Below are 25,974 nucleotides of genomic sequence, written 5' to 3' on the forward strand. Positions count from 1 at the left end.
AAAAAAAAAAAAAAAAAGGTGTATTTAATCTAAACTCAAAGTGGCAAAAAAGAAGAGATCTAGGTGAAACACATTTTCACCTTTTGTTTTAAAATGCATATTTGCAAAGATTGTTAAATTATAAAATTTTCTACAGAAATTCAGTAAGATCAGTCATCTCGTACTTACAATGCCATGAATGTTAGTGTACAGATTAGAACTTATTTAAACAGGCCAGCTGGGCTGGTGTTAGGACAGAATCGTTTCTTAGATGCGTAGCCCAAACAGTCACATTTAACAGTGCAACATAGGACAATTCAATCTGCTACTTTCTATGTGCAAAACAGGACATATTTTTTTTTCTATTTTGAAATTCTCATTAGCTAAATATACAGTAGTTGGGTAAATGGTTAACAGACTAATGTATACCGCTTACACATGAACTGCTCTCCCGACTTTCCAGCACAGCACAGCTGGAGAGAGGGGTATGACAATCTGAACAATCACAGCTGTACAATCTTAACGTGCTATATTATCTTAACATGTATAGTCTAAAAGTTATTAGGCAAATTATCATTTCCAGTCTTACTCCATGATTTATAGCTCTCATCATTTGAAGTTACACAAAAGTCTTCAGTATTTTAATTGAAGATTTTGTCCAGACCCAGGAACACCACCAACTTTTATTGTGATTTTAGGTTTGTAACATTCACTGAAGTAAGGAATCAATTACGGTCTCGGGCTTTGCTGAACGCTTTCTGTTTGGGGAAGACAAAAAGACAGCATGAATGCTTCCATAAAAAGACTGGTACAACAACACTTTAATTATGTAGTGGAAAAGGCAGGGTGGCCGCAGTCTGGGAATGGCCCACATCTGGTTCATGCCCCCTTCTCCAAGCGGGGGGAGGTCACCTAGATTAGGTACCACTCTGTGGTGTTCCACAGCTGGGCAGATGAGAGTTTCAGAACAGGACTAAGTAGGCTGTGTGCTTACCAGACCTTAACCTCCTAGTAATCTCCTGTGAGATCTGCTAATGATGCAGATGGACTCCAGGACAATCAGGGACACAAACAGAAATCACCTCACAGAGGCACACGCAGGGACCAAGGAGAATGCTCTGCTAATGTGCTGCGTCTACTGCTGTTTTGTCCAGCACACTGAACTGGTCTCTCGTGTGGTGCACCGTATGGAACATGCCATGTGATTAACAGAATGTCACCGGTAAGTCACGGGACACGTGTCCATGTATCTGGCCATCTCGGATTCTCACCACATAGCACACCAATTCTGACACAGAGAGATGCTGAGTTTGGCTCACATGTTGGCTCATATTTTTGAAGGTTAAATTTTTTCAAAGTACATAATTTTACAATGAGATTTACAGAAGTTCTGGTATTTGTTATAGGTCTACACAGTGAGAAAAAAAGAAGGAACTAAAATTTGAGAAATATCACATAAATAATATATATTTTTTCTTAGAAAAGACTAAATATAGAAACAGTGGGCCTTCTATTCCCACAACTAAATAGGAACAGAATAAGCGGCCAACCACTTAGAACTGCTCCTCAGTTTGTCCCAGTCTGCTCCACTGCCCGTTTTTGTCCTACACTAGGGCCAACTGTCTTAGCATTTACCATCACCTTTTCACTGTCATTTTGCTTACTGTGGGGAAAATGATTTTATTAAAAGTGGAAAGTAAATGGTCTAAAAGAGCCAGGCGTGGTGGCGCACACCTGTAATCCCAGCATTTGGAGGCTGTGGCAGGAGGACTGCCACGAGTTCAAGGCCAGCCTGGGCTACATGGTGAGTTCCGGGCCAGCTTGGACTACACAGCAAGACCCTATCTCAAAAAAGCAAGAAACAAAACAAACAAACAAAATATCTTAAAAACCTTGTGTTTCTTATAACTGAAATGTTTCATTCCTTAGTATAAGAGTTTTAAATCCATCTAAATTCTAAAGAATACAAACATTTGTGCACTTCTAACACGCAACTTATTCTTCCCACCCTTAGGGTCAACCAGCCCAAATTTATAAGTATTAGGTTATGTCTATGAGATTCTATAACACAAAACCTTAAAATCATAGTTTCACCCTACATAAAACTCAAAAGTACATGACCTGACCAGGGATGTAGCTCAGTGGCACCGTGCCTGCCTTACAAGCACAAGGTCCTGAGTTTGATCCCTGGTTTAAAAAAAAAAGAGTATAAGACCTCGAATGTGGGGGGGTGTTACATTTTACAATTTTAGGAGGTACAAGGTCTTGCAATCATCTTAGGTAAGTCGAATAGTGAGTATGTACTTGAAGAGAGGGGGAGTAGAACTAAGTGCCAGCCCAGGCGCTCACCTCTCAATATCCCTGGGCTTAGATGACCATCCTGGTACACTGCCCAGTGTCCACAGCAGACACCTTCCGGTGCTCAGAAAACATCTCTGACAGGTAACTCAGGAAATCAAGGTACATGGGGGCAGTGTTTATGACAGTAAAATGGACCAGCTGAATACACTACTTTGAAAGTCCAACTGAATTAATAATGTACATTTTATTAGGAGAATTAGTATAAGAATTAAGAAATTAAAGGTAGTGATGTTATGCACTTTGAAAGAAAAAACTGAATTTAAAACATTCTATTACTCATGAAACAAAGAAATGAAAAGACCTTAATTCTTTAGCCAAAATTCATTTACTCAAACTGTAACTACATAAGGAATTTTACTTTTAATATATTAGCCAAAATATTTATAATGTTAACTCTTTTTTTGGAGTGGGTACTAGGGATCGAACTCAGGACCTTGGGCCTGCGAGACAGGCAGAGGAACCACTGAGCTAAATCCCCAGCTCAATATTAACTCACTCTTATGTTCCTTCTATTGTGTCTAATTAGCATGTTTCCTTGCCATCACTTCACAGGTACCATGGGGGGTCCTTACCGTCTCCCCATCTTTGGCCTTGCTTTCCCCTTCGAAGTCCGCGGCCTTTCCAATTTCATCAAAGACTGACGTAGACTCTCCTCGGTATAGGCGAGATACACATGGGAAAGGTCTACTTCAAAGGGCTAAGGGAAGGGAACAAAGGACGCTCTCATAGGAGTTAAATCACATTTGGGGCGAGATTTAAAATGCTAAATAAAACACCTAGAAAGTGACATAGAAGACAAAACCAAATAATGTGGAAAGACACCCTTTAATTCTAGTAGCTAAAAGGTATTCCCAAGGAAAGAAAAAAAAAATTTTTTTAAAAGGTATTCCCCACAAAATGGTAACAAGAAGCCCTGACACACTATAAATTTCCTCAAATATCAAGAAAAATCACTGCTGTTTTCCTTAAAGCTACTCCCTCTTCTTGCTAACCTAGGAGTAGAAACAGCGTTGAGAAGGAAGACGACACAATCTATCCCCTCACCACGTCTAGATGACGCACAGAGCTGTGAAAAGAAGGCTCTGAAGTGACTCCATTATGGTGGCAGAAATGCTGTCAGCCATCGTGATTGAGCAGGACACTGGGCAGAACTGTCCTAATCTCCTGATCCAAGAGCCTTTATTCCCAAAACATGAGCCCACTGTTCAGCAGAGGTGGTTAACAGGTTTGTTAATACCATTTAATGACCCACATTCCTATAAAGAAACAAATGTAGTTTAGGAAAAAAAAAGTACTCTTACATCTTTCTCCTTTTTATCAGGTACTGGGGTTTGCTTCCTCATGTTATTTCCTGTATAGGCAACACATTTCTCAAAAAAGAAAGGGGGAGAAGGGAAGAAAAGTCTTAATTAGTAATTAGTGCTGTGAATTAGATGAAGTGCTGTGAGGTATTCTGATGCTTCACTAGTAAAACTTGACTTAAATGCTTGTGAAAGGGACCCAGAGGGCATTCAGTCCCACAAAGCCCTGACCTAGACCATTTCTAACTATGATTTCTGTGTTATAATTATTAGAAAGACATCTCACTGGTGAACCTTTCAGAGCTCTCGAGGGTGCAAACAGCCCACGGTGGTACCTGTACCATAGGTTTGCCACCACTGTCTCATCTGCTCCATTAAATTCTCACATGAGACACTGCACCACCTCCGGCCTCCCCAGCCCAGCAGCCAGTATAACTCCACTCCACATGAAGCCCTCCACAAGTACCTCAGGAAAGAACAGAGCTAGTACTCACCAGCTGCCACTCTCCTATGTCTTCATTCCAGTGGACATAGTTTTCAATCATCTCCTTTTAAAAGAATCAAAGATAGACTGTTTTTAATACTTAATAATAAAGTTAACCACAAAACACTATATACTGCATGATACCCTTTAAGGTTTATATCTAAATTGTCCCTCCAAATTCTCATGTATGTAAAAAGTGATTAGAACATAGGGTGCTATACTCACAATAGATTCTTCTACTGATGAACTTAGTAGCTTAATATGCTGTTAGGAAGAGGGGCTGAGCTGGGGCATGACCTGAAATGGCATGTTCTTGTCCTCAGATCCTCCCTTCTATGTTTCATGGCTGCCGTAAGTACAGCACCTTTCCCTCTGCAATGCCTCTGTGTCATCTTGTTTCTACCTTGGGACTCTGACAACCATGAATTGAAACCACGAGCAAAAATGTAACTCTTATTTTAAGTTGCAGGTGCCAGATACTGTGTTTCAGTGACAGGAAAGTGACAAGAAAAGAAGCTGCTATAAGGAGTGGGATCATTGGTATGACTGTACCAGACCAGGTGGTTCAGGAGCCTTTGCAAGTGGCTCATGGGAGAAGTCTGGAAAGGCTTAGTGATGCCTTAATCTAGAGAAGCCCTAGAGAATGCTGTAAGCTGAACTTAATGGAAGATTCTGCTCAGAGCTCAGAAGACCAAAATGTTAACAAAAATGCGGACACTAAAGGTCAGGCTCAGGGGGCTTCAGCTGGGAAAAAGAATTCCACTGGTAGTTAGACTATAAAACATGTATGGTATACTCTGGCAGAGAATTTGCCTACATTTTGCCTATCTCCTGAGATTCTGCAAGATAAAGAGGTTAAGGTTGGTTGACTAATTAATCTGGCAGAGGAAATTTTAAACAGCACAACATTCAGGCTGTACCATGGGTACTGTGAGCTGCTTTTTGTCAGGTTTACAGTAAGAATCAGGAGGAAAACAGCAAAGCTCAATGATCTGAAGTTTCCAGTTTGGCCAGAAAGGAAGTGCCTGAAAAGTTGAGGCAAAGGAGAGCAGGGCTGATGAAACATTAGCAGAAAAAAAGAAGCCAAGTATTTTACATTAAGATAAGAGAAAAGATGACCAGGGGCATCTGAGGAACCAGCAAGACCCTCACCCTTTGCAAGCCGAAGGGTGCAAAATGATGACATTTTTATTTAACTAGAAAGCCCCTGGGTTCCTGCTTAAGAAGGGCTTCCTAGTGAACTGATTTCCCACGCTTTACTTCATAGTGCTAAACCATCTAGGCACTCAGAGGCCTCTGCAGCCATAATTCAAGGGGGTCTGGCTACTGCTCGAGCTGGCAGCAGAACACAGCATCATTATCTATATGGTGCTAGTTTTTCAGGCAGGTCAAATGCAAGAGCTGTGAGGCCTGGGTAGCTTCTACCCAGATTTCAGAAGAAGTATGCCTCTGAAAGGGCTGTGTGTGAAGTTGTGAGAGTGCAGTGGGGACCCCAAGATGTCAAGAGATGTTAGAAATGTGGCACTTCTGTTGAGAAAGCCATAGGCAGTGATGAGTGAAGCCAGCCCAAGAGAGGCTGTGACCAGCAAAACTGTAAAGGCAGGGAATCCAAGCCCCTTGGTACTCGCATCTCCCTACAACTTCCCCTGGCTGCTGGACACAGAATTATAGGATTTAATGTTTGTCCTGAGGGGTTTGCTTCAGTCACATTCCTTTCTATCCGCCTACTTCTCCCTTTTCCAATGGAAATGTTTACCCTCTGGCATTTTATGTTGGAAGTATTTAACTTTCTTCTTGAGTTTTACAGGGGCTGAAATAAAAGAGTATGACAAGTCACAGAAAAGCTCTGGACTTGCACTTTTCAGCAACAATGGAACTGTTAAGACTTTCACGACTTAAAAATGGACTAAATGCATTTTGCATAATTAGATGGTCACAAGCATTTGGGGGCCCAGAATATTATGGTTTAGATATAAAATGTTCCCCCATCACTTCTCGGCCTTTTGGCTAAGATCAATAGTAAAATGTTCCCCCAAATTATTTTTTCTGTTTTTTTTTTTGGTACCGGGGATTGAACTTGGGTCCTTGCGCTTGGGAGGCAGGCAGTAGAACCACTATGCTAAATCCCCAGCCCTGTTCCCCAAATTCCTAAGTGTAAAAGGTGACTGGAACATGGGAGCCCTATGTGCTGAATGTGCTGTTAGGAGGTAAAGCCTTTTCAGAGGTGCTTCCAGGCTGCCATGGGTAAGCACCTTTTCTTTCCCCAGGTTATCTGCCATCTTTTCTGCCTCTTAGCCAGCTAATCATGGACTATAACCATGAGGCAAAAGCAAACTTTCTTCTTTTAAGTTGTCGGTGTCCAGTACTATGGCTCAGGGACATGTCAGTGACTGATACCCTTTTTATAAATTTTAAAATACATAATTTTTTGGGAATACACATAGATACATTAAAGTATAATAAAAATAAAAGCCAAGAGTGATAACATGGTAACAGGATAATGAGTATGCTGGGTTGGAAAAGGCAAAGGGACGGAAGAGGGTGGGGAGACATTTGGCTATGCGTAGGTTTCTATCAAGGTCCTACCTTTTGTTCTGGGAGACAAGCTCACTACAAAAGCACTAAAGAAAAGCAGGCCCACTAAGGACCAATAATAAGAGTATGTCATAAATCCAGATTAATTCTGTACATCTGAAGTCCAAAGGAAAAAAATACTTATGCTGCTTTTCAGATAAATTTCTACAAGCTGTACTGAGATTCAAAAAAAATTTTTTTTTTTTTTTTTTTTTTTTTTTTTTGTACTAGGGATCAGACTTGGGTTCTTGCGCTTGCAAGGCAGGTGCCAGAACCACTGAGTTAAATCCCCGGCCCTCAAAACAGATTTTTTTACAACATCAAAATGTTAGTTTTTATTTTGCTTTCAGTGCTGGAAGTGAAATATGTTAAAATTTTTTAAATGTACTTGGCATTAATGTTGGCTACGAAAAAGAGGACAAAACTTAAAACATTATTATTAATATTAACAAGTATCATCCACATGGAGATGAACGGTAGTGATGGCTGCACAAGAATGTGAAGGTGCTTAATGTTACTGAACTGTAGGCTTAAGAATGGATAAAAGAATCCATGATGGGCCCAGAATGTAGCTCAGTGGCACTGCACCTGCCTCACAAGCACAAGAACCTGAGTTCAATCCCTGGTACCAGGAAAAAAAAAAATCGTGCTATGTATATTTTATCATTGAGACACACACACACACACACACACACACACACATACACACACACACAGAATTAGCAACCATAAGCAAGGACAAAAAGCACAGATGTTCTGTTTATTCTATTTATATCATAAAAGATGTTGAATCAACGAACAGGCAAGTACTGTGGTTCTGACTGCATTTACATAAACCTGAGTTCCTCCAAAGGAGTGAGAAATTCTTAGACACTCAAGAAGAGAATTACATATTGAGGAAAGTTAACTAATGTGAGATATGACAGCATATTCAAGAAAATTATATAGATGATAATTGAAGTGCAAATAATTACCATTAATTAAATCAGAAGTTATATTTCTATATTCCTTAACATCTGCCAAGTGACCTGATTTTTATGTCAGAGAACTTCCCATATACCTGATAATCCTGAGGTATGAAGTTATCAATAATAAGCATCTGAAGTCGAAGTTCCCGACTAAGCTGACGAATGTTCTCCAATAGTCCTTCAATTTCCCTCTGATGCTCTTGTTGGAGATCGGCCGTCTACCGGAAGAACCATGAACATTTCAGCAAACAAGATTTTAAATACTAACAGTTACAGCTGACATACAGTGCTAGTAAGAGGATTTCTGAGCGCTTACTCAGTTCTTTTACAAAAATAGTATTCCAGGTTATTAGCTATGGTTAGAAAAAACAACCTAGCTTAATAGCTAGAATTAAAAATTGTACATAAAGGAAAAATATATCTTTAAAATTGTAAGCATACATTAAGATTACTTAGAAATTCTTAATCTTAATCAAAGGAACCTCTTTTAAAAATCCAGAAATACATTAGAAGGTAATTTCAAAGAAACTAACCTCTGACTTTGCAGCCATCAACATAGTCCAAACTTTTTTTAGTTTCTTGGTCTTTCCTTGTGCTTCCTCTTGCAAACTGGTATATTTTTCTTCAATGTCCAAGCGTTCTTGCTATGATAAAATTGGTAAACTTCAGTATAATTTTTGTTGTTGATCACTGATTTAACATTTAACAAATGACAAGTTTGGCAACAACTGTCCTCAAAATAATCTGCCTTAAAATTTCATTAAGATTATAGGTATTTAGCTTTCCTCTGGAAAAGTTAAATATCTCTAACAAAGTATTAAAACTAAAAGTCACAAAGTCACCTCACCTCTTTCTCCTCAAGTTCTCTGCGAAGTTGCTCAGCTCTTTTTCTCCTTTCTTCCAGTTCCATATTAGATTCCTCAAGAAGTTTCTCTTGTTCCTCAGCTTTGGCCAACAAATCAACACCACCAACAATTACCTTCTTCTCCAGAGCAGATAATTTTTCCAGCAAAGACTGATGCTCTTGTCTATTGATTAAAATAAGAATATTCTAAATTTACCAATCTTCTACTGTTCTAATATTTCCCAAAACTTATTAAGAAATTGTACAATTTCAAAACAGAAATATAATTATATAACACCTCTACCACTTTGTAGATACTACTTTGTAATATCAATCAATTCGTAATTCAATCTATAATTCAAATTCACTGATACCTTTTCCTCCTACACAGAGACAATCAAGAGATCTAATTTTTAAAAATACGTCACATGTGTGGGATCTTCCCCACCACCACCACCAAAGAGCTACAATACGGACAAAAATCAGGCTTTTAACTACTGTGCAATTTTCCTGCTTAGATATCCTATTAAAAATAATGACAGTTAAATCAAGAGTCCATCTCAGTTCAGTAATACTCACTGGGCTTTTAAAAGATCTTTTTCCCGTTTCTCTAATTCAGCTCTAGCCTTGTTTCTTTCTTCTTCTTCCATATCAAGCTTTGTTTCAAGTGCTTTTCTCTCCTCATCAATTTTTGCTTGCATTTCCACCATCTTATCTGGAGAGACTTTCTTTTTACCTATTTGAGTCATTTAATTATAATAATCACTAAAACGAGTCACTGTTTCAAATTAACTTCAAGAAAGAACTGCCATGAGTCTTCAATAATACAAAACCAACTATCAGCATGTTAAAGAAATCAACCCAATAGTATTTCTCATTTCTATTTACTATATTAGGTAATGCACTAGGTGGATTTGTTAATTCATTGCTAAATTCAAATTGCTGTCCAACTGTACAATGACATCTAAGAACCAAAAAAGAGTAAGTGAAAGAGAAGCAAAATAAATGCGCAAATAAACAGGAAAAGATTAATATTAAAGCTAATAAAAAAGATGTCTGTGTTTCTAAATAACAAGTGTAAGTTTTAAAAAAGGTAAAATGATTCTTCAGTTACTTTTTCCTGATAATTAATACAAAACGCAGTGATTTCTCAAAATTCCTTCACCCCAATTGCATAAATGCACAGATATATAGGTATAAAATGCAGATTAAAATATCACAGAATTTATATCATGTGGTTTAATTTTTTTTCAGAGGGCTTTCTATAAATCTTACTATAAAAATTACTAGAAAGACTCTTACATAAAATTACTAGGAAGTATTTTCAGGCAGTGTATACTTTTTAGTTTTTGTTGTTTGAGACTACTGCGTAGCCCGGGCTGGCCTCAAACCCATAATGATCCTCCTGCCTTATTCGCCCAGGTGCTGGGATTACAGGTGTGCACCACCACACCCAGCTATCAAGGTATACTGTTAAAGGAAGAAATTCTATCTAGTCATGTAAGTTACATAGTAATAAACCAGATATTTTAGGGCTGGTGAGCTATCGTGCTTTATTATTATACCCTAAGTGAGCAACTATACCAAACTCAAATCTGCAATCTCCTAACTCAGATTAAACATGCAATATGTCAAATATAAGGAAAAATAAATCAGGGACACAGCTTCCAATGGATTCTTTTTATAATAATGTCTAATAGAGTGAAATGTAACAGGAACCCAATAAAAATTTATGGATTTCAGAATAATGAAATTCATATGAAAAATTGAAAAGAGAAAATAAAAACTAGCTGAGTGAAATGATTGTGAAACTGAATCAGTGACAATTCATTTCTGGAAACCCAATTTCTTAGAAACATATGTTCCTTCAGAAAACCAAACAAACTTTTCGCAGAATTGGTCTGAAGCACTCCTGAAAGCTCTGTCATTCTTAACTTCCTTACCAAAGGACTGGAGAAAGAGTATAAACCAGAAGAATTTATAAACTGTTAATGTCTCTACCCAAAATCCATTCCCTCCTGCTAACAAGAAAAAGAATTGAAAAATAATTATGATGGAGATAAAGTACACCTGAATATAGTATTTTAGGAAATGAAGAATCATTCATAAAATTTATTAAACTCTTTAATACAAAATTAGACAAAAAACTCAAAATATATTATCCTCCATTTCTGCAGAACTATAAATTAAAGCAAAACCTAAGTCACAAAACAAATTAAATAAAAGAGTAAATAAAAGCACTGATCCATATTCATGCTTTGGTGTGGTGTGATTCATTGCATTCCGAAAGTCAGGACGTGAACCTGACTCTGGTGGCTTGTTTGGCACAGTCATCTGTATAGAAAACCTGTTGAATTACTGTTAAAAAAATAACTTTTAAAAGTAATTTAACTCCTATTCCCAATGAGGACCTAGAAAATGTTTCCTATCAGCAAAACTATTTCTTAGATATATTTCAGGGAGAAAAGTACAACTTTGGGTTTATAGTAAAAACTTGTAACTTCCTTTCCACTTCAGAATTGCAAATACTTAAAAGGAAAAGTGGCTAAAATGTAAAGATCAAAATAAGATGCATGAAATTATCTCATCAACAAATGAACTAAGTACCTTTAGGCTTCTAACTGTTTTGTTAGTATTTAAAAACGTAGTTGGCAGGGCATAGTGGCGCATGTCTATAATTTCAGCACTCTAGAGGCTGAGGCAGGAGGATCACCATGATTTCTAGGCTAGCTTTGGCTATACAGCAAGACTCTATCTCAAAAAACCAAAAAACCAAAAAACCAAAACAAAAAATGCCCCCCGCCAAATAGCTCAAAACCCATTAAGAGTAAAACAAACAAAAAAAGTAAAAACATAAAAACTCATGACTTGATTAATTAATACTATGCCTGAATTATATTAGTAATCCAAAGTCATTTAGATAATTTTTTCGAACTGATGCTTTGGCAGCAAAAATCTTTGTGTGTGTGTATGTGTGTGTGTGTCGGGGATCGAACTTGGGAACTTGTACTTGCGAGGCAGGCAGCAGAATCACTGATCTAAATCTCTGGCCCTGGCAGCAAAAATCTTACTGCGCTCTTCTAACATTCATGAAAATTAGCAAGAATACATAGCTTTTTTTTTCTTTTTCTTTTTTTTTCTTGAGACAGGGTCTCACTATGTAGTTCAGACTGGCCTTGAACTCACTATGCAGCCCAGGCTAGCCTCAAACTCATAGTGATCCTCCTGCCTCAGCTTCTTGAGTGCTGAGATTACAGGTGTGCACTACCATGCCCAGCTAACTTTGAAGTCTAATTAGGTAAAATGTTACTCTAGCAAGAATTGCTCTGAAAAATCACTGTATTTTTTCAAATAACACTTTAAGCTAAATATGAATATGTGCCAACATCCTAACAAGGCACTTCAAAACAAAGCATCACTAGAAGTCAGTTTTATATGTATTTTAAGTGAATTTTTTTACCCTTTAGATACAACACTTTGTCTCCAGAGGATTGGCTTCAGGAATACAAGGACTGCTTTAAGTCTGGGGGAGACTGGGAATACAGGAAGGAGGAGCCTGCACTACAGGAGCACCAAGGTAAACTGACGTCTCTGACCCTCTGATGAGAGGAGAGACTGTGTTATATTAGTTACTTTTTTATGTGGGTATTGGAGCTGTGGCTCAGTGACACAGTACCTGTCCAGCCTGCACAAGGCCTTTGGTTTGACACTCAGCATCGCTTTCATAACAGTAACAAAACTCTTTATCAACCAAATCAATCTATCAAAAAAAAAATCTTTCTATTATTGCAGGGTAAAATTCAGTAGAAAACTTTGGGTAAAAAAATCTAAAAACAAAACAGTTAATGCCATAAAGAATATATAATTATGCCAAACAGAACTGGCAACATTTTAAGTTGCCTTCTGCCATGTGCTCTAAACAAAACTGTGAAAAAGAACCAGCAAGGGAAAGCAAGAGGGAGGAACTTCATAGAGGGCTAACTGAATGAACTTCATTTTTACACATGAACACTCATAAGCGCAGGTAACAAGAACCTCACTGTTGGCTTTAAAAAGAGGAAAATGTTAGGATACAAAGTCACAAATTTATTTTGAAAATTTGGCTTAATGGGTCTTTAAGAATTTAGGAAAAAAATTGAGAGATTTTTAAAACATAAAAGAAGGATACTTACCTTGCAAAAAGTTATTTATTTTTAAAAATGTAATGTATTTAAATAACAAAGTTCTTTATAAGTTAAGTAATTGTACTAAGTGGAGTGCAAATCAATCACACCAACCTGCTTGATCTTGCAATAAGAAGTGGTAAGCAAATCGTAGACAGGAAGCATATGCACAGAGATGAGGAGGAAAAAAAGGAAAACATTATTTCCTTTGTAAAACAAAGAAAAATGTATAATAGCATTAATTTATAGTATAAGTGTAGAAACCATTATCAAAACTGAAATAGAGCTCATGTAAAAAGAAAACACATTCAGTACTATGAGAGATCTAACTCAGACAGGATAGTAAGGTTGAGTCTAAAATTACAAGTCCAATCTGTACCAACAGCTCACACTGCCTCGAAAACTCCTGTGAGTGTAACAGCGCAGGACCACGTGGCTATGCTAACAGTAGACACGGGACTGGGGGCCAGCTAAGACCTGGGAAATCATCTAAAGGGGCAGAACAGAAAATTAAGCCAATTTTTAAAAAATCAGTAAGTTAAGAGTAACAAAAGTAACATTGTAAAAAAATTTCCCAATTCAATGTTTCTTCTAGTATCCATAACAGGTGTGCTCCATTTTAAGAAAATCTAACGCAAAAATCTGAAACAATTAAAGAGACAAATTAGTTTACAATAATTTGCAGTGATTATTTGATTAACAAACACATATTTTTGGTATTGGGAAGCAAACTTTGGACCTTGCATTTGCCAGCCAGGTGTGGCACCACTGAGCTAAATCCCCAGTCCTTAACAAACAGATTTAATGAAGAATGTTTAAAGACAGCAATTTCATAGTATACTTGATTTTCCAACTTGATTTGTAAGCATTTTTTTTTTTTGTACCAGGGATCGAACTCAGGACCTTGCACTTGTGAGGCGGGCGAAATCCTCGGCCCAATTTGTAAGCATTTTTTAAGAAAAAAAAAAAAGATTACATCAAATGAAGCACACCTGTATAGCAGCAAACTTGCACTTAGCCTATTAGTAGACTGTTAAGGATAATCATAACGAAGATTCTCTAGAAGTAAATGACAACTGGTGATTCAAGCAAGGGACACCTTAAAAAAAGGCCATTCACGTTTTTTAAAGGAAGGACACAAACACACCAATTACACAAGCAATCACATGCTGGGACAACATCTCTTCATTTCACCAATATACCTATGTTACACCAAAACATTATGAGCTAGGTGTATAAATAGTAATTACAACTTCTTGAGTTGAAGAAAGTACAATTCACTTCATAATGTACTTTTTCACATCACTAAGAACTCAGAGTTGTAAAACAGAAAACTAAACTTTAATGCTTTTCCCTCAGATATTTCAGTTTCTAATACAAAATTATAGCTCTATACAGTCTCTAAAGTAACTTCATGTGTTTTACAAATTATACTCTGAAATTAATTTGTGTGTGTGTTTTTGAGACAGGGTCTCACTATGTAGTTCAGCCTGGTCTTGAAGTTATTATGTGGCCAGGCTGGCCTCAAACTCATGGTGATCCTCCTGCCTTAGCCTCCTGAGGGCTGGGATGACAAGGGTGTCCCACCACATCCAGCACTCGGAAAGTAATTGTTCTGGTAATTTGCTCAAAAATTATCAATAGACCACAACAGTTTTGATATCCTTGAAATTCTTCCTCTAGAAACTTATACAAAAAATAATTATTTCTATTATTAGTTTTGAAAAGGTAAGTACTGTATATAGATAATGCTCTAAAAGACAGTAAGCTGCAAGCTGGTATAAAAGTAAGACCTCCCCTTTCTTCTAAACATAAACCATACTAGATAAAATTAAATAATGCTTTTCAACTTAAGAAATTTAAGAAAAAGGCCTATAAGTTTGAAGTAAGCCTAGATAGATCCTGCAACAAAATTTTATTTGGGGGGGTACTGGGTATTGAACTCAGGACCTTGCACTTGTGAGGCAGGCGTGGTTCCACTGAGATACATCTCTGGCCCAGCATCAGCTTTTTCATGTGATTCTGAATTCCATAGAATTCACCTTAGAAAACTTCTTAAAGTCAGGTAATTTAGAAATGGAGATAGATGTCCCTTTGAAATAAAGTACTACTCAATTTATCTTTACTTATTTTAGACTTTACATTTTTCTTTGAGAGCCTTCAGTCTTAAGCTATTGCTGACAATAGGACATACCAAATTAGAAAGTACAAAAAATAACTGTATGAACATGTTATAATGGGTATGGTGTACTGCCAAATACAATCTACACTTTTAGAAATTCAGAATTTGTTGTTACATATCTCTTGTGCTGACCAGGATTAAAATTTTATAATGAAACATACAAATGGACTGTAAGAATTGTTCTTTTACACAGCTTACCAGCTCTCTTTACATTATCTCAACTGCAAAAGCATGAATCTCTCTTCCATTGTCTCAAACATATGTTTTAACAATCATGGTTAACAGAAAGCAATGAAGGGGGCAGGGAAGTCATCACATGCTTTGTTCTACTCAGAAGCCCAATGTGTGTATGTATTCTTCAAGTAATGATGGGAGCGGTGCAGCATTTCTCAAATGAAGCCCATGGGTTATGGAAAAGCCAAAGCTCTGTTAGAGAATTACGAGCTACCACTCACTAGGCAAGAGCTTATCCAGAGGTTTCTCTATGACAGAACAGGTGGAGTCTGAACTACTGCTGCTGCTACTGCCTAGGAGACAAAGAAATGAGCCCAAAGGGAACCAAGCGAAGAGGAAACAGAAAATGAACACATACATGGCGAAAACTTCAGATTAAAGGACAATCAAGTTCTGTAATAAAAAACCAAAACTTACTTTCCCTGAAAACCAGTGTTCATAGTAGCCTAGCCAGTATTTTCTACTTCACAAAGCCACTGTATTTCTTTAAAGATTTATTGTGGTCAAATCCCCTTACTCATCTAAAACAATAATTCAGAGGATGGAAAGGATGAGAATAAAAAGAAGTAAGTCATTTGGTGACATTTAAGTCTATTTAAAATAGGTCGATAAAGGAACAAAGTCTTAAAACTTAGTCACACAGTGTTCTAGGAATGATAAATTACTCCTCAGGATGGCCTGTCTCCAATTTCCCTTTCTCCCTCAAAACATCAAACTTTCAAATATAATTATGTATGGTTAAGGTTTGACAACAAAACTGAAAAGGCTCACTAAAATATTTTAATTTCTAGCCTAGAAGGAAGGTGTAGTACTATTAAATATTTTAATATATTAAACGGTTGCATTTTTCTACTTACAATTTTATTCATTGATTTATTTTGGTACCAGGGATTGATTTTTTTTTTTGTGGTACCAGGATAGAACTTGCACTTACAAGGCAGGTGCAATGCTGCTGAGCTAAATACCCGGTCCAGATTGAATAGAATTTTATTTTTAATGAACCCACTATGTGCTTTGGCTTGGGAAAGAATAGTTTACTCTCAAAAACAAGTTGTAAAACTTTTCTCTAAGCCAGAAGTTGACAAATATTTCCACAAAAAACCCTAGGTACTGTAAACTCCTTAGGTTTTGCAGACCACATGCTTTCATGTGAAAGCAGCCATTGACCATATATAAACATATGAGCATGGCTACTTTAATAAAACTGTACTAACCAAAACAGACAGGGGTTGTACTGTGTCAGCCTTTGCTCTACATCATGCTTTTCCTGTCTTTTGAGTTTATATAATTTTGGGATTCCCGACCAAGCAGTGATGGGTTTATTTTCAACAAGATCTTTTAAATAAAACAAGTGAAATATGCATCAGCTTGAAAACAATGAATCACATTAATGGAAGAGAGTTCTGAAAGAAATATTTAGGGTAAGAAGTTGGAAATGTAGGTTATGATAATATGTCTGTCTCTTCTGCATATCTTGCTATATCCTTAGCATAACACAGTCTTACTTTTTTTTTTTTTTTTTTTGGTTTTTCAAGGCAGGGTCTCACTGTGTAACCCAGGCTGCCCTTAAACACAGTGATTCTCCTGCCTCAGCTGTCTGAGGGCTAGGATTACAGGCAGGTACCACCACACCCAGAACTTATTCTTAATAATAACATTGCAACAGAGCAAGGATAGTAATTTTATAAAGAAAAATAATTTTAAAATCCTCATATAAATTTATTATTTAAAATTTCAATGACTTCTAAAAACAAACCTTGCTTGAGGAAAACCTCCACATTATCCTAATTTCCTAAAAATATAGGTTTTCAAATGGAAGTCCCCACATAAAACTGAAATCCTAAGTAAATTTCAAAATGGTACATCTGCTACATTCGTTTTTATAACTCTAAAAAAAAAAAAAAAAAAAAAAAAGACCAGAGAGCATTCTGAGTCAGTTATAAATGGTAGATCAGAATTGGACAAAAACTGCACAGTTAACCAGGTATATGACATACATCCTCCTAAAGGCAATGGTAACTAAAAATGGCAAAATAAAAGGTATGTACTCCACTGCCTAAGGCCTATGAAAGTATCATAGGTAGCAATCCTTGTTAATTCCCACCAGTCAGAACCCCTAGTACTTACCCCTTCTCTTTTTCCTTTTCTCTCCATCTTCTCCAACCTCACCCTCTTCATCATCATCTTCCTCCGACCCACTGATATCAGATCCTGATATTTCTTCCCCTTGGAAATGAAATAGAATGATTTTTAGTTTAAACCATGCCATTGGCTATTTAGGAAATGCTTATAATCAATTTTCTTCATTAAGTCTTAGTTGTCTCAATACAAATTTAAATGCTATTTTACTGCTCCTAAAAATATATCGGGTATGGTAATCTAAATAATTAAGATATACACAGAGACTTTCTTTTTAAAGTCTCAAAACGTAAGTTAAACTTTGACCCAATTAAAATTTTAAACCATTATTTAAGTATAGATATAAATATGTATAAAGATCATGAGTAATTAATTCAGTCTTCTAAAACAGCAATCACTTTGAGGAAACATTTTATTTTTATTTTTCTCTTTAAGATTTTGGGCTGGAGATTTAGCTCAGTGGCGCCGCACCTGCCTCACAAGTGCAAGGTTCTAAATTTGATTCCCTGGTACCCCCCCAAAAAAAAAATATATATATATATTAAAGAGCCACAAAACTGTCACCTAATACAGTGATCTCAGTTTTAGGACTATATCATAGAAATATTTCAAAAGTTGAGCTTATGTGTATAAAGACAATGTTAATTACATATTGACTTAAAGATTTAAAAATCCAATAAAAATAACTAAACTGATGTTAATTCAGATTAGTGCTATATTAACTTCAAATTAGTCATTTAAAAAATATCACTATCCACAAATGAAATGTTTAAGAAAACAAAGGTAACTGGTGAGGTGGGATAAAATACATACAAATCACAACCAGGTAACAGTTCCTATAAATAAAGATGGAAAAAGAAAAGAGTCTTTGGCAAAAAAAATCACTAAAAATATTTTGTTTTGGGGGCTTAGAAATAGTGGCTTCGCAACAATAAGCAAGCACTCCTAGCACCCAAACTTTGGTTTCTAAATACCATTCACCAGGAAAAGGGACCAGGGAGAAAAAGATGATTCTAAGGAATTGGTAAGGAAGATACAAGATCAGCTTAAAACATCTTATAGTCCCAGACAGAAGGGAAGTACCTAAAAATAACCTGATGGGAGCAAGCTGAAACAGTAACAGAAACTACCTGAAGGAGCTCCCAACAGTCCAAGGTGAGACAATTTGAGGAAAAAAAAAAAAAAAGATGATAGTATTGGATTATAGTCCATGGGCTAAGTAAATACTTGATGAAATAAATAAATGGAGGAGAAAAGACTCTTCTTCTTCCTTAAAACAGAATTCCAAACACTAAGCCCCAAAGGAACGATGAGACAGAAAAGCTGTTACAGAGCAAATGCGACAGAACTGCTACTACAGACAAGAACCACTGATGGAAGCTAATCAGTAAGAGAAAGTACAAGGAGAAACAAACTTTGCAGTCTCAAACTACTGCCCACAAACATACTGATAACAAACAAACAAATAAAACACAGCGGAGAAGCCTACCCAAATAAATGAAAAAACTGCAGACAAAGGAATGTACTACACAACAGGGGACCAGAACTCTTTGGAAGTATGGAATCTTGAAAGACAAAGACTAACTGAGGAGACTAAGAAGATGTGACAGAGAAATCTAATGTGTGGTCCTACATTGGATCCTAGACTTTAAAAAGAAAAAAAATTTGGAAGGAAACAGCCAAAGTGTTAATAAAATCTGTAGATTAGCTAGTAAGTTCAATAATAGAACTGTTTGTATATAAGACTTTATACTAGCAGTAACTGGATGAGGGGTAGATAGCAACTGTCTGTACTATCTAAATTTTCTATAACCCTAAAATAACTTTAAAATTAAGAGGTTATAAAATTATTGTTTTAATGCTTTTGCCTACTTTTTATTGTTTATGTGATCAACCTAAATGAGATTATAAAACTCAGAGCCCAGAGTTGTAAGAAACAAATAAAATAAAATGTGTTTAAAAAATAGTATCACCAGCAATTCTACTTATGGCACATTCTTCAATTTTAAAGCAAGACGTGGGACAGGGGTTTGCATACCCATGTACACAGCAGCATTATTCACAAAAGTCTAAAAGCAGAAGCAATCCAAGTATCTGTGACGGATGAATAGATAAACCAAATATAGGATACACATACAGTGGAATATTTTCAGCCTTAAAAAAGGAATTATAACATGCTGCAATATGCATGAATCTTGAAATAATTAAACTATGTGAACAAGCCACACAGAAAGGATGTATACTACATGACTTTATTTCTATGAGGTACCTAGAAGAGTAAAGTTCACAGAAAGAAAGTAGACTAGTGGTCACTGGAGACTAAGAGGAACAAAAAGTATTTGAGAGTTTCTGTGTGAGATGATGAAAAAATTCTGAAGTTGAAGAGCAGTGACAGCTGTACAACAATGTGAACGGAACTTAATGGGACTGAACTATAAACTTTAAAATGGTAAATTTTATCTTATGTTACCACATAAAAACACAAAGCATAAATGGCAAAATAAAGACACGCACTTGAGATCAACATTAAAAATCTTTAACACATACTGGCTATAAATACCACCTAGTGGTCACATTTAAAATACCAAACTTCATTATCTTCATTGCTTTCCTCAATAATCTCCCTCAAGTTCACTGAATTGGGATCTTCTCCCAACATCAGTGATGGGCTTAGCATCACTAGATTCCACCTCTGATCTAACCAATCTCCCCACGGACTACAAGGATACAGTTTCAAAGCCCTCTGTTTTCCTGAAGCTTTGTGCTATAGGAAGGGTTCCATCTTCAGCATGAAAGCACAGGCCTCTACAATATTGTGAAGCTATGCACCCTCATGAATAAGATCCTAAAATGTACTAGCTATCTAGTAATATCTTGCTAGAAAATAATTTCCCAAATAAAAAACTCATATTCAAATTTAAGTATGAAAGCATATTTTAAGGCCACACAATACATTTTTATTTAGAACAAGCTTGGTTTTCCCATGATGTCTGCTTTTTCACTTCAAACAATGGTGAGCCGATATCAGTCACAAAGCCAGAACTGTGGTCATTTTCACCCAAATGTATACACCGTACAATTTGCTTATATAGAGACAAAATTTCACTATTCAACAAGTGGTCATAGGAAATCTACCTAAGATCGTGGGGATAAAGACAACAGTATTAATTACATTTAGAAAAAAACCAAATATTATATAATCTTACTTAAGCTTACTATGAAAAAGCTGAAGTATATAAGTACCAGGTTGCTTTCCAGAACTGTTCTTTCAAATATCAATTCTATGGGCTCAAAAATGTTTTAATACGTGGTTTTTGTTGGAACATTTATTTAGGGGACCAGTATGCTTTTAGCTGACACGCAGATTAATATTTTGCAATGAAGTTACCTTCTTCAAGCTTTTTCTTCAATTCTTCTATTTCTTTCTGAAATTGACGAAGCAAAGCATCCTTTGGATCTTCATTGATTCTAGCTTTATTTTTAATATTCTTAGCACGATTGGCATACCGTAATGTACTGATAGTTTCATCATAATTATAATCTGCTGGCCCAATATTTGCACACTGTTGAATCAGAAATACAAATCATTTCACACTAGTATTAATTAATGCTACCATTACAAATACAGCAAAATAAATGTCTGAAGTACATCTGCACTTTGGCCCTCTTGAAAATCGAGTGTCAATCACATAGGCTTCAAATAACTACTGTGGATTAATAAACATGGTTTACTATAAAAAGATAACCACAAAACAAAAAAAAGTAAAATAACTGATTTTTATATGTTAATCATATCAATTATGGGCACAAGGGCCGGGGATATAGCTCAGCGGTTTGGTGGCCTGCCTTGCAAGCACAAGGACCCGAGTTCAATACCTGGTACCAAAAAAATAAAATAAAATAAAATAAATTATGGGCATAAATTGGAATCTTATATTTGTGCTCCCTTCAGAAGCACATATAGTAAAATTGGAGTCTTAAGTTTGCCTGATGCAAATTTAGGCTTACCATCATGGTTTTCGAGTTTCCTCCTAAAGAATCCTGAAGAAGACGAGTTAGCTTGGAGTTACGGTAAGGCACATGAGTGCTTTTTCCGTCAACCAAGGCAGAAATTACATTACCAAGGGTGGAAAGGGAAAGATTGATTTTTGTAGCCTCCTTTAGACGCTGTCCTGTAGCTCCAGTTTTTGCTTGTCTTTCTGAGCCCTAGCAATAAACAGAGATGAAAGTCAAGCTAAAAAAAACCCACAGAATATTCTTCCCAATATTTTTTTAAAGTAATTTAACAGTAAGAATGGATAAAAGGTGGGTGAAAGAAGACGAAACAAGACTGAATGTAGGGATCATTATACTATTCTATTTACTTTCATATCCACTTGAAATATTCCATAATAACAGTACATAAAACACACATAAGTAACATCTTAAAGATCATATGTAATTCACACCTTTTCAATCTTTATTCATTTATGAAATAAATATTACAAGGAAAAGTTACTCCTTTAGCACCTGACTACTTACAGCAAGATCGACAAGATGCAGCTTCCCCATCCTGACGTGCATGTTCCCATCCACGCCCTTCTCACTGCACTCGATGGTGATTGTGAAGATGGCGTGGGAACGCGAGCTGTGTTCATTCATGTTGGTTGCACCAACAGAACCTTTATTGGAGGAAAAAGTTAAAGTTGTAATAGAAAGTTAATAGAAGATAATTAAGTATCCAGAATAGATTTAAAATACTTAACTTCATCACAATCAAAGGCCACAGCACACGACTAAACCATAAAAGTGCAGATGTGTACTTAGGTATTATATGAAAATTTTCTTTTCATTTATGTTAAGAATGTTTTCATACTAAAGTAGAGTTTCCATCTCAAATACTACTGAATAAAGACATTCTGTAAAGCATTTATTTGGCCATGGTGGTGTGCACCTATAGTCCTAGCTATATGGGAGGCTGAGGTAGGAAGATCTCTTAAGTGTCATAATTGAAGATCAGTTTAGGCAATAAAAAATAAAATCTTAATAACTGAAAAAATTATTGCTGATTCTGCTGTCTCTAAAGAGAATTACATTCTGCGACTCTAAGCCACAAAAATACTTGAACATATGCATTAGATAAAACAAGAATATTCAGTGCAGCATTGTTTACAACAATGAAAGACCAGAAACAACCAATAGGACAATGGTTAACAATAGAATAGTCATATTAGCGGTCATGTAAAAAAGGTAAATCTGTATCAAATAACATGAAAAGATGCTCACAGAATATGAATTTTTGGGGGGGTATTGGGGATCAAAATCAGAACCTTGCACTTGTGAGGCAGGTGTGGTGCCACTGAACTAAATCACCCACCTAGCATTTGAATTTTTTAAAAAGCCAAGTCAAGGGCCGGAAATTTAGCTCAGTGGTTCTGCCGCCTGCCTCCCAAGAGCAAGGTCTTGAGTTCAACTGCCAGTACCAAAAAAAAGCCACATCAAAGAGGAATATACTGTATATATACTGTATATTCTGTAAAATAAAAATATTCATTTAAAAATACTAACATTTGTGTACTTAGATTGCATGAATAGATTATATAAGCAATATGCATATATTTAGGCATATATTTAGTTTTTCTTAAATTCTGAAGTATTTTAGCATTCATTTTACCCAATGCCAAAATTATCTTCCTAGTGTACAACATTCATGCAGAACTTTTCTACGCATGCTTTGATTTTCCAATTAGGACATTAAAAGCATATTCTTTATTAGCACTCAACTATTAGAAGTTGCAAGATTTTAATGTAAACTGCACAGATAAAGCCCAATGAAAGAAGGTCAATGAAAAATGAGTGGGCGAACAAAGAAACTATGTATGTGAGGTGATAGATACCCCAATCACATTGATCTGATCATACATATAACTGTACTGAAATGTCACACTGCATTCCACAAACAAGAGTAATCTCTGTGTCGCTAAAAATAAAATGCTTTACTGGGGCTCAGTGGCACTGTGCCTGCCTGGCAAGCACAAAATCCTGAGTCCCCAGTACCAAAGAAACAAACAAACAAAACACACTTTACCTTGAAAGAAATATGAAATTTTAGCTCATGATGTGCATGCTGTAGTATTTAGAAAAAAGTACACTGACTTTTTGCAATTTACTTTGTTTTGTTTTGGTTTGACGGCAGAACCCCTGAGCTAAATCCCCAGCCCTGTTTTTTTGAGATAAGGTCCTGCTAAGTTGTCCAGCTTGGCCTCAACCTAGTGGTGATCCTCCTGCCTCAGCTTTCTGAGTGCTGGGATTATAGGCATACACCACTACTCCTGATGTGATTTACTTTTGAAGTACATGAAATGATAAGGCAGAGGAAACAGTGGGTAGACAGATAAGTAAGCAAGGAGAGTGGGTAGACTCATAAGAATGGTCACTGTAAAAATGTTGAGCTTGCCTGCATGTTTGAAATTTTTCATGATGAATTGTTGGCAAAATTTAAAAAAACAGAAAAACTGAAGGTCTAAAACAATTACTGAAAGGCAACACAGAGTCTTATGATTCTATTATTATATTTTTTAGTTTCTTTTAAATAAAAGGATGACTCTTTCCCCAAAACTATACTGACCAATAGTGATACACATACATGTTTCCACAGACTAGTAGGTCTTACTTTATCTTCTGAGGTTTTTTCCATTTACTATTATCTCCTACGTGTATAGTGTGTTGTACTATAATTATATAAACCAGTATTGTGTTGATGATTATTTAGATTGTTCATATCTGAAAATACTTTTCTAGAATATGTATCTACAAATAGAAACAATGGGTCAAAAAGAACATATTTTAAAAATATCCACAGATAGTATCCTTCTAAAATGCTGTACCAATTTCCATTCCCACTCAGTACCTATATCTTCAAAGGAAAAATGAATCTGGGTATTTTTTATCCAATTTGATGGGTGACATATTTCTCATTGTTTTAATATGCAGTCTCCTGATTTCTTGTGAAGTTAATATTGTATCCTTATTATATATATGTAGCCATATGACAATTTAGATTAGCATTATTTAAAAGAAATAAAAAACTTGGTCAGCAAAGAAAACAATCTCGTGTTATCTTTCATTCATATATGTGCCCTTACATAGTAAACAGTCAAAGGGAAGTTTTCAAGAAACCTAAAAATCCAGAATCTATAGGCTAAGTGCTACACTAGTTAATTCTCAAGCAGCCTATCCAACATCACAATTATTACTATACTCACGATTTTTGTGGCCTAGCGTCATGATTCTATCCATATCATCAGCATTATTTACCACATAAGCTGATAAATCTTTGATATAAACTCCTACATCAGGTCTTTCTTTAACCTAAAATAAATCAATAAAGAAATACTTTACACTTACATCAATAACTCCTCCACAATTATTTACTGAACTTCTACTAAGAATTTGGTACTTTACAAGACAGTGAAGATACAGATATGAACAAGATAAAATCCCTTCACTCCAGGTGGTAAAAACTGATAGTATGAACATATAAACCACAAAAATTATTTTATTTCAGCTGGGATGATGCTATTAAAAAATACGAGTCAGACTATATTATAGACGCTAGGGTAGTGAAGGAGACAGGATAAATGGCCCCGAGATGATACTCAAACTAAAACTTGAAGAAGAAATAGGAGGTAGATTATCTGGTTCAGTGTAGAGAGGATAAGAAAATGTGCAACATCTGAAAATGGGGGTAAGGGGGACCTAGGCACTTACAAAAAATAAAAACCAAACAAAAGATGCAATATTGGGCTGGGGATTTAGCTCAGCAGTTCGGTGGCCTGCCTTGCAAGCGCAAGGACCTGAGTTCAATCCCCGGTACCAAAAAAAGAAAAAAGAAAAAAAAGATGTAGTAGCTGGAAAAAATACAAGCCAGATATTTGGTTATAGAGATAGGCAAAGACAAGACTAACAACAGTCATCAGTCTTTTTTTTCGTGAGTGTAACTAGTAAAATATATTCTCATCATATTAATTACTACAAAGGGAAAAATTATAACTTTCCCGTGGAAAACCTGACAGACAACATCTTAACCAAGAGAACAAAGTTAAAATTACCAAGTAGTAGAAGTTAGTATAACAAGCCCCTAGAATGATACTATAACAGACTGGGAAGGATATTTCTTCTCTAGTGTTCTTCCTAAAGAAACAGCATAAATCTAATGAGGACACTGGATAGACCCAGCAGAGGGCTGGACTAGAACATAAGTAACCTGGCTAGTTTCTCAGATCTCTTCAGGAGAAAACACGTTTCATAACGTGATGGCAAATGAAGTCATAGCCCCAAACTACCCAAAAGGACACTGTAAAAACTGAATTACTCTAAACACTGTTAAGTATGATCTATCAGGCACGCTCGCCTCCCCAGTTCTTACGCAGGACCTTGGGCTGACTCCAGGACCAAATTAACACAAGAGATGAACAAGAGAAAAGAATAAAGTTCATTGATTTTATACATATAAAAACACCCTCTCAAAGGTGCAAAGACCTGAAGAAAGGAGAAAACAAAATGCTTTTATACTTTTTAGACAAGGAATAGTAATTCTGTGAAGGAATGAAGGACAGAAGGCTCTGGACTAAGGGCAGTAAATCCCAAAAGAGTCACTAGGAGGTATTAAGGGTTACTCCAGAGAGCTTCACTTGATCTTAGCCAAAATGCCGAAAGGGATTCCAGAGGTTCTTTATTCAGGTCCAGCAAGGCTCCATCTCTGTA

The 25,974-nt window shown here is 36.2% G+C and overlaps 1 protein-coding gene across 4 annotated transcripts in view; it reads right to left on the reverse strand.

Annotated features, from left to right (window-relative positions):
- Positions 1-7: 7 nt before the first annotated feature.
- Positions 8-25,974, reverse strand: part of Kif3a (kinesin family member 3A) — a 42,751-nt gene continuing 16,784 nt past the window's right edge. The window contains exons 5-19 of one of the 4 annotated variants that reach the window (XM_010639750.3): positions 24,474-24,579; positions 21,751-21,890; positions 21,238-21,435; positions 20,618-20,792; positions 17,218-17,316; positions 15,312-15,383; positions 12,789-12,797; positions 9,091-9,247; positions 8,515-8,695; positions 8,201-8,311; positions 7,760-7,885; positions 4,136-4,189; positions 3,642-3,710; positions 2,913-3,037; positions 8-737 (exon numbers count right to left, since the gene is read on the reverse strand). In XM_010639750.3, coding sequence (XP_010638052.1) covers positions 689-737; positions 2,913-3,037; positions 3,642-3,710; positions 4,136-4,189; positions 7,760-7,885; positions 8,201-8,311; positions 8,515-8,695; positions 9,091-9,247; positions 12,789-12,797; positions 15,312-15,383; positions 17,218-17,316; positions 20,618-20,792; positions 21,238-21,435; positions 21,751-21,890; positions 24,474-24,579 — 1,671 coding nt within the window. In that variant the 3' untranslated portion in view covers positions 8-688. The remainder of the gene's footprint in view (positions 738-2,912; positions 3,038-3,641; positions 3,711-4,135; positions 4,190-7,759; positions 7,886-8,200; positions 8,312-8,514; positions 8,696-9,090; positions 9,248-12,788; positions 12,798-15,311; positions 15,384-17,217; positions 17,317-20,617; positions 20,793-21,237; positions 21,436-21,750; positions 21,891-24,473; positions 24,580-25,974) is intronic. The other 3 variants (XM_033761560.1, XM_010639751.3, XM_010639752.3) reach the window with 3 other exon arrangements.

This window comes from Fukomys damarensis, unplaced genomic scaffold (assembly GCF_012274545.1).
Source record: "Fukomys damarensis isolate Sample0158 unplaced genomic scaffold, DMR_v1.0_HiC HiC_scaffold_9, whole genome shotgun sequence".
NCBI lineage: Eukaryota > Metazoa > Chordata > Mammalia > Rodentia > Bathyergidae > Fukomys > Fukomys damarensis.